Source organism: Corythoichthys intestinalis, chromosome 7 (assembly GCF_030265065.1).
Source record: "Corythoichthys intestinalis isolate RoL2023-P3 chromosome 7, ASM3026506v1, whole genome shotgun sequence".
Lineage (NCBI taxonomy): Eukaryota > Metazoa > Chordata > Actinopteri > Syngnathiformes > Syngnathidae > Corythoichthys > Corythoichthys intestinalis.
This window is the reverse complement of record NC_080401.1, coordinates 26,220,682-26,230,051: the sequence shown is the minus strand read 5'-3', so window position 1 is coordinate 26,230,051 and position 9,370 is coordinate 26,220,682. Positions and strand designations below refer to the sequence as shown.

Genomic DNA, 9,370 nt, shown 5'->3' with positions numbered 1-9,370 from the left:
ACAGTAAAGATCATGAAGTACCATATTGTCAGTTCTTGGAACATGCCCTGGTCCACAATCCACTTTATTCCATTTTAAGCAGCAAGTCCTTAGTGAGTGAATGAGATGATGAAAAGCCCACCTGACATGCATCGCTTCTCTGTGTGCCTGAATTTAAAAAGTCTGGTAATCCTTTAAGCCAATAGATGCAGGACACAAGTGGACAGAAAGACGGGACACAAAAGTCAAACACAATTTCACAACCTGCTTCAGAAAACCTTTGTTGATTCAGCATTTGACTGTACCTCATTTTACAACAGGGAATGTAGAGAGAGCCAAAGTAAAATAGGTTATTGTAAAATTTGCTTTTATGGATAAGCATGTCAAACTACTGGAACTCTTTGAGGTGAATGTGTGTGATCAAAGGTGCAAACAAATTTATGGGATGCCCACCATAAACAGTAGCTTATACTGTATGTCAACCACGGACATCACCATCATAACATCAAAATAAATACAAAATACACAAAATGTATATTTCCACCTTTGCAAAGCTACAGTAAATGTGATCAAGTCAAAAAATTTGTAAGGGCTCAGGGAAAACAGTGGGACTTTTGTGTTGTTCAGTCACGTGATGAAGCATCCTTAGCTAGAGGTGGTACGTTTTGTAAGCTTGAGATCATGTGTTTACTTCTCTGAATTGCAAACAAAACGTCCATTTAAAATTTGAAGACATCCTGTTCTTGGGTTAATGAAATCTTGTGATTTGTTTTGTCTTAGGACATGACATGTCAAGAGGGAAAAAATTCAAGGCAATATTGACGTTTAAACGTAATGACCAAATCAGCCGAAAGTATTTATTTATACCCGTATAATAATATTTTCTATATATAGCAATTTTATATACTAGCAATCGCCCTCCTCTCCTTTCTCTCTCTCTCTCTCTCTCTCTCTCTCTCTCTCTCTCTCTCTCTCTTGTGCCCTGTCTCAAGTAGAGGCTTCTAATTCCCAAGTGAAATCCTCTTAGGATCTATTTCCGTTGGGTCTGTAGCATCTTTTTTTTTTCAAATCTCCATTAGACCCTGCTGATTGGCTGAGTAGAACCAACGCAAGCACGCAAAAAAACACCAAGCGCTAACAGACAATTCCGTCAAGGGATCGAGTGCAGACCAGTGCGAAATTTCCTTTTAGACAACATCAAGATATCGTTGTGAAGGGTAAGAAATTAAAAATTCTACTTAAATGTTTTTATGCAGCTTTTTTTTATTAATGCATGGTTTGTGTAAATGTTTGTTTGTTTGTTTGTTTTTTAAGGGTTTTAACTTTTAGATTTCAATTCTCGAGATCATTATGCTATTATCCTTTCAGTTATTCACCACATTTTATTTGAAATTGAGAGTTACGTTAATGTGAGCGTCATACAGAGGAATTTAATTTGAGTAAGATCTTTAACATTATATAAATCCAAAAAGCAGTTTATTTGGACAATGTGTCATGTGTCCATCTTTACTCCATGAAATCACTGTGTATCGCTCTCTTCCAAAAGCACATGAACATCCGGAAATGAAACAATGAAACATTCATACCGGACCTCACGAGATTTAGCTAGAACTAATCAAGACAAATATCCCCCAGTGAGAAAGACCATCAGCCCAGATCCTCTTTATAGCTGCACATAAGAAGGAAGACGATACTAATTGAGAAGCTGTGGCAATTCAATCTAGTGAGATTTCCATTGTAGAAAAGCAATCGACTAGTCAAATTTTCACATGGAAATTAAAGCATTACCAATTCAATACATATTCATAAACAAAGTTTTGCTCAAAATTGGCATAAGTATTTCAAATTTTACTAGTAACAAGATGTTAACAATGATGTATTACGAATTTCACTGTCTTTCAAAGCACTATAATACAAATGCATGTATTTTTGTTTATTTGAACAGGTCACTGGAATCCCTTTTTGTAAAAAGCAGTATTTGTAGGACTAATTAAGCCACCAAGAAACCCGCTATAGACCACTAATCCTTTTGGGCATAATTAATTTAATTAAATATCATGGATAATCTAGACAAAGCTGTCTAATTTCAATTTTGACGTGTCCTTGAACATAAAACATATAGACAAACAGCAAAAACACACCTCCTTAAAACTAGCTAAATTCCCTGGTTTTCAGTGTAGATCTACTACAAATAAGTGAAATTATCTGCTAGTGCTTCAAGTAAATTTTACTCAGATTAATTGAAATAGGAAAAAACAGCGAGCTGAAAACAAGAATAACCGACTTATTTTAAGCACTAAATTAGTATATTTACTCTTCAAAAAAAGTGTATTTGTCAAAAATGTTCTTAATTCAAGAATAGATATTGTTCCAAACATTATTTGACAGCTTTTTTTTTTATTTAATTGAAAAATTACCAACTTTTATATGTATGGGCTAAATTAGAACAAATAGCAATATTTACTGAATATAAATTGAATCTGACGCATTAATCTGTTAACTAGTCTTTAACACTGAAAATAAGATGGGGATACTTATTTGAGTAGATTTAAGAACAACTAATCTGATTGAGACGTTGTAAATTTGCAATGTAGTTACTGTCATGCCAAACGCCATCTCATAATATGGACAGTCTCTGTTTCCACAGAAACATGTGTGACCCACTTGACCTAGAGGAAACAGCAACCCACACAGGTGAGTGAAACGGCGTTCAAAGCAATATATTACAGTTTAAAACAGTTTCTCAAATTTTGTGTGTCAAATACGACTATAAATGAGTGTGACTATGTAAGTCCTCTGCGCATTCTCCATGACACGGTAATGCGAAAATGGATAACAGCAAGCAGAGCGGTAATCTTTTTTCTGATGCAATTTGTACTTGTTCAATTAATTAATAGGCTTTATTCAGGTGAACATGACGCCTTAATCTCTATGACACCGCTTCACTGTTTAAGCATGATACTGAAGACACATACTGTATGTCATTTTGACACAACTGCTCAAACCCAACTAAGTGCTATTTTTCAATATTTCAAAAGGTCCAAAGGGTGTTATCAATGACTGGAGGAGGTTTAAATTGGAGAGCATGGAGCAGGAAAACCTGCCACCTGCAAAACGGGAACTGCTCAGACAAATGTCATCACCCCATCGGAAAAAGGATGATTCGAGATCAAATCTTAATCGCAAGGTATACATTTGCATCAAAGAGCTGCATTAATTACTTGTTGGTATTGTAGTGTTTAACACTAAAACTTATGTATTTACCGTATTTCTCGGACTATAAGCCACCACTTTTTCCTTCATTTTGAATCCTGCGGCCTCTAGTTCAGTGCAGCTTATTTCTTGATTTATTTGGGTTAATAGGTAACCCTTTATTTGACACTGGCGTCATAAGACTGTCATAATTATGACATGACACTGTCATGGGTGTTACTGAATGATTTTGTCATGAAGTGTCATCTAGCAAATTATGTCACAAACTATGTCCAGCTTGGATCTTTTACATCCATTCAAAAGTGAGATAATTTGCAAGATAAGACTAAATGGCATCTGTTATAAGCAATCATTAATGCTCATGACAGTGTCCTGTCATAATTATGATTGTCTAATGAGATTCTTATGACACCACTTTCAAATTAAGTGTTACCAAATACCATAACTAGCAATTAACGAAACAACTGGAACAGTAACTGAAGAAATGATTAGCGCAGAATATGAATTTTGATTGTTATTTGCATCTGTAGTACTGCAATGCATGCTAGGAGGCATGTTGGACAACAACAGCATTGACAGCAGGTGGCAGCAGAGGTTGAATGGCTCCCCCAAGGGAGCAGAAAAAATGCCACTTCTGAAATGGATAAAAAAATGACAAGAAATGAGATGACATTTGCCTATGACAAGAAAATTCTGCCAATGGAGCAAGCAATTTTTGTCTTGGTAAAAATTCTTCAAATAAGACATGAATTCAGGATGAATGAGATCTTGAAACTAGTTTTATTTTACTAGTTAATCCTGAATGTATGTCTTATTTGAAGAATGAGATCTTGAAACTACCATAATTTTTGGACTATAAGGCGCACCTGAGTATAAGCCGCACCCACCAAATTTGACACAAAAAAACAGCATTTGTTCACAGATAAGCCGCATTGGACTATAAGCCGCAGCACTCCTCACTGTATTATGGAATATTTACACCAAAAGATAGTAACCGGTAACACTTTAGTTGACAGCGGCACCGTAAGACTGTCATAAGACCAAATGAACCGCCATGAAGCTTTGAACCAATGGGCTGAAAAGCATCATTGCTTCGAGAAGATTCTTTTTTACCCATCACTGCTCCACCTGCTGTCAACACTGTTGTCCTCCAACATGCCTCCTAGCATGCGTTGCAGCACTACAGATGTAAATAACAATCAAAATTCATGCTCTCTGCAAATTATTTCTTCAGTTACTGTTTCAGTTTCATTTATTGCTACAGATGGTATTTGGTAACTCTTTATTTGAAAGTGGCCCCATAAAACTGTAATTAGACAATCATAATTATGACATGACACTGTTATGACAATTAATGAATGCTTATACCAGATGGCATTTAGTGCTATCCGGCAAATTTTCTCCCTTTTGAATGGATGTAAAAGATCCGAGCTGAACATAAATGGAGATAGTGACATAGTTTGCCGGATGACACTTAATGACATCTGTCATAAGCATTCAGTAATGCACATGATAGTGTCATGTCATAATTAATCATAAGACCAAATGAACCACCATTGCTTCAAGAAGCTTCATTTGGACATCACTGCTCCCTTGGAGAGACAGTCAACCTCTGCTGCCACCTGCCGTCAACACTGTTGTTGTCCAACATGCCTCCTAGCATGCATTGCAGTGCTACAGATGTAAATAACAATCAAAATTCATGTTATGTGCCAAATTTTTCTTCAGTTGCTGTTCCAGTTGTTTCATTAATTGCTAGTTATGGTATTTGGTAACATTTTATTTGACAGTCGTGCCATAATAGTATAATAATTATGACATGACACTGCCATGAGCATTAATGAATCCTTATGACAGATGTCATTTTGTGTCGGCAAATTATCTCACTTTTGAATAGATTTAAAAGATCCGAGCTGGACATAAATTGAGTTAGTGACATAGTTTGCCGGATTACAATGACATCTTTCATACGCATTCATTAATGCCCTTGATAGCGTTATAATTATGATGGTCTTATGACGCTGCTCTCAAATAAAGTGTTACCTATTAACCCAAATAAATCAACAAACAAGCCGCGCTGGACTATAAGCTGCAGGATACTGAGGGAGGGAAAAAAGTAGCAGCTTATGGTCCGGAATTTACGGTAGTTATATTTTACTAGTTCATCCTGAATGTATGTCTTATTTGAAGGATTCTTACCAAGACAAAAATTGCTTGTTCCATTGGCAAGATTTTCGTACTCGTTATTAGAAAATCTTATCTCATTTCAAATATTTTTTAAACTCATTTTAGAAGTGGTATTTTTTCCAGGGTGATATCCAGATGAAGTTCCTTGAAGCAATGAAGCTTTGCAGCCAATTGGTTCAAAGCTTCATGGGGGTTCATTTGGTCTTATGACAGTCGTATGATGCCACTGTCAAATTAAGTGTTACTGGTTAATATCTGTTGGTGTAAACATCCCATAATACTGTGAGGACAGCTGCGGCTTATAGTGCAGCGCGGCTATCTATGAACAAATGAAGCTTTCGTGCCAAATTTGGTGGGTGGCGGCTTATAGTCAGGTGAGCCATATAGTGCGGACATTACGGTAAAAAATCTTTCAAGAGGGCTGTTGCCCATAACTTCTTTGGAATGTCAACAATATACCACTTAGTGGAAAATGAATAAATAGAAATCTGTAGTTAAAATAATTCATTGGAAGAAGATAAAGTATATTTTATTATGGATATGCAAGCATACTACAGTGCAAGTCATGGCACAAGTGATTCGCTATTTTAAAACTAGAAACAGCCATAGTGTAGTTACTATATGTCAGTCAATTAGGATATGTTAAATACTTGATTGTATAAATTCTGTTAATCGACAGTATATTGCAGCACCTTTGATATCTTGTTAAACTGTAAAAGTTCATTATGAATTCTTAGAGTGTGTCTGTGGGTGTGTTTGATTATAGGTTTAAGTGTTGGCATTGTTGTAAAGTATGCCGTAGTACCAGTGTTGTTTTTGGCAGCCCTTTTAATTTTTGTCTTAGTCTTAGGCTTTTGGATGATAATACTTATTAGCCTTAGTCATATTTTAGTCATCTCAAAATCTGTTTGTCACCATCTAGTTTTCGGTGACGACAACTAATTTCGTCTAGTTTTAGTCAAAGTTGACAAAAAAATGTTTTTATCTGGAAAATTAAAACAATTTACACCAAAAAAAGATAAATAAATAAAGGTTTCCAGCTATTTCGAATGAACATTGATAGACAAGCACATATTGTAGCGTCTACAAGGACAACGCCAACTTTGTGATAATACACACACAGCAGGAAAACAGTACATATTTCCAATTAATTATAGCTACCTGGACGCCAAGAAATGTATGTAAAAAAAAAAAAAAAATGTTGTCTGAGAGTTTAAGAGGACACTCACGATTAGCATTCATCTAATGCTAACGCGAATGTGAATGCTTTGCTAACACTATGAGTTACATTTAGTGTGTGATGATAATCACTCAGCACAGACCTTTAAAGGCTAAAGCAACATTGCATATTCTTTCTGGCCAAGATAAGAAAACAAATCTTACCGGTGTGCAAGCCTCAAGGTTGGAGGGGCGCAGCACATCACATGAGTGACACAACCACACACTGGTACGATGCAGGCTAACTACACATAAAATGTCACGCATTGTGAACACGTAACGGAAACTTTAGCGCATTTTCGTCTCGTTCTCATTTCGTCAGACGCAAACTGGCATACGTCTCATTATGTTTCAGTCTCTCCAAACACATTTTAAACTCGTTATCGTCCCGCTGTCGCCATGACAAAATTGCCCGTTAATGATAATATTTTCGTTATAGTCATCGTTGACAGAAACAACACTGCGTAGTGCTGGTGTGATGATATATGAGTACATTTGAAAAGTATATTCTAGTTTCCCTGGTCATGGTAGTTTCACAATCCTAGATTTCACTTCATATTAAGTGCGAATCATGTCATGAAAATAGTAACCATACATTTATAAATATTTCAGATGAGTGTACAAGAGTATGAACTGCTCAAGGAGGAGGATGAGGGCTGTCTTAAGAAGTACAGAAAACGGTGCATGCAGGAGATGCATGACAAGCTCAGCTTTGGGCCGAAGTTTGAAGGCGTGCACGACCTGGACAGTGGGGAGGCATTCCTCGAAGTAATTGAGAAAGAACATCACAGCACGGTGGTCGTAGTCCACATTTATAAGATTGGAGTCAAAGGGTGTGAAGAGCTCAACAGCTGCCTCGACTGTCTGGCCACAGAGTATCCCACTGTTAAATTCTGCAGGATTGATGCCGTTTCTTCAGGTGCTGCTGAGAGATTCTCAGATGAGGTGTTACCTACCCTTTTGGTCTATAAGGCAGGTGAACTGCTGGGGAACTTCTTGGCCTGCACACAGCACTTAAACGAAGAGTTCTTCGCTACAGATGTGGAGGCCTTCCTCAACAGTTATGGTTTGCTGCCAGAGAAAGAAGCACCGATGATGGATGATGAAGAGGAGAATGATGTAGAGTAAACAATTGCTTGTGACTGCTAAGTAACCAAAACAAAGTTGTCTGGTGAGTTGTATGTAGGGCCTAAAAAGTGTTATTTCCTTATCAGAAAATATCTGAATCTGTGGTGGAGGAGGGTTCTTTGAGAGGCTGTTAACATCTCATTAGGCAAAGGTTTCTTATGGGGCGCCATTTGTAAAGCAGCACATATTGAAAATTACGACAACATTTTCTCACATTTAGCGCCACATAGTGTTTGAAACGTGGTGTGAAATTTTTAGAGTCACCTTTTTTTACTAATTTACAACATTATTTAGCAACCTAAATATTCATTTTTGAATAAGAAGTTTTGGACCTGAATGTTTAAATCCAGAACTAAATATTTAATTTAAATCTTAAATGTACTGGACTGTCTCAGGAAATTAGAATACACAATATTCTAATTTTTTGAGACAGTCCTGTGTATATATACAGGACTGTCTCTGAGACAGTCATTCTAATTTCCTGACTGTCTCAGGAAATTAGAATATTGTGTATTCTAATTTCCTGAGACAGTCCTGTATATATACACAGGACTGTCTCAAAAAATTAGAATATTGTGTATTCTAATTTCCTGAGACAGTCCAGTATATCCTATATCCTAAATGCTAAATCTGGAAGCGATTGGAACTAAATATTTAGCTTAATATGCAAATTCACATGACTGGAGACCGGAAGTAACCAAATAAAAGCTGGAGCACACAAAGTACTCTTTAAATAGTTTCACCTAAATATGTATTTTACCTATATATTATTATTATCAAAATGACTCATGTCCAAGAGCAGACTTCCACCGTTGAGTAGGTTTTATTCATTTTCAAGCACGTAAACAGACAGTCTGAGCTGGTCCACCAGCTTTTATTTTGTTACTTCCGGTCTCCAGTTATGTGAATTTGCATATTAAGCTAAATATTTAGTTCCGACCGGTTCCTGATTTAACATTTAGGATATAGGATATAAATTTAAGATTTAAATTAAATATTTAGTTCTGGATTTAAACAATCAGGCCCAAAACTTCTTATTTAAAAATAAATATTTAAGTTGCTAAATAATGTTGTAAATGTGCACACACACAAAAAAAAAAGTGACTAAAAATTTCACACCATTTTAAACACTGTGGGGCGCTAAATGTGAGAAAATGTTGTCGTAATTTTCAGCATGTACTGCTTTACAAACGGCGCCATCAATCTGATTCGGGTTAATTAGACTGGATTTGTATTTTAAAATTTTTGAAGCAACATCACTCAAGCAAAAGCCAACCCAAGCTAATGTTAATCCAATTTTAAAGAAAAAGGTAATCTTTTGTTTTGCAATGTTAGAATATTTTAAATACTAACACTTAATGCAGAAGTGCATCATGCAATATTTGAAAGTCTTTTAGCACTTGACTGGATTTGTTTATAAATCCTGAACTTATACTAAGATTCTTAAATTGTTTTGATAGTTAAATGAAGGGCTGTTTCTGGTAACTTAATATTACCAAAGAAATGTGGGCGCGAAAATGAATGTAAATACATTTGGACGAATGCGTAAATGTATTTGACAGTAAAGTATTTTGTGTATGCAGAACAGCATTTAATAAAACTGAAAGACTATCTGGAGATCATCACATTTTTCTAATGATTATAC

The 9,370-nt window shown here is 35.9% G+C and overlaps 1 protein-coding gene across 2 annotated transcripts; it reads left to right on the top strand.

Annotated features, from left to right (window-relative positions):
- Positions 1–1,071: 1,071 nt before the first annotated feature.
- On the top strand, positions 1,072–8,100 carry pdcb (phosducin b). Of its 2 annotated transcripts, none has more exons than XM_057840861.1 (4): positions 1,072–1,196; positions 2,627–2,673; positions 3,018–3,166; positions 7,210–8,100. In XM_057840861.1, the coding sequence occupies exons 2-4, from the start codon at positions 2,631–2,633 to the stop codon at positions 7,723–7,725; spliced, it is 708 nt and encodes a 235-aa protein (XP_057696844.1). In that variant the 5' UTR covers positions 1,072–1,196; positions 2,627–2,630; the 3' UTR covers positions 7,726–8,100. The 2 variants fall into 2 exon arrangements, with proteins under 2 accessions (XP_057696844.1, XP_057696845.1); XM_057840862.1 differs by having other exon boundaries at positions 1,102–1,196; positions 2,612–2,673.
- Positions 8,101–9,370: the final 1,270 nt, after the last annotated feature.

Excerpts from the sequence above, each read along its gene's own strand:
- pdcb (XM_057840861.1), top strand. The coding sequence starts at position 2,631 with ATGTGTGACCCACTTGACCTAGAGGAAACAGCAACCCACACAG. Across the intron at positions 2,674-3,017 it reads GGAAACAGCAACCCACACAG|GTCCAAAGGGTGTTATCAAT; the intron begins GTGAGTGAAACG and ends ATATTTCAAAAG. Across the intron at positions 3,167-7,209 it reads GATCAAATCTTAATCGCAAG|ATGAGTGTACAAGAGTATGA; the intron begins GTATACATTTGC and ends TAAATATTTCAG.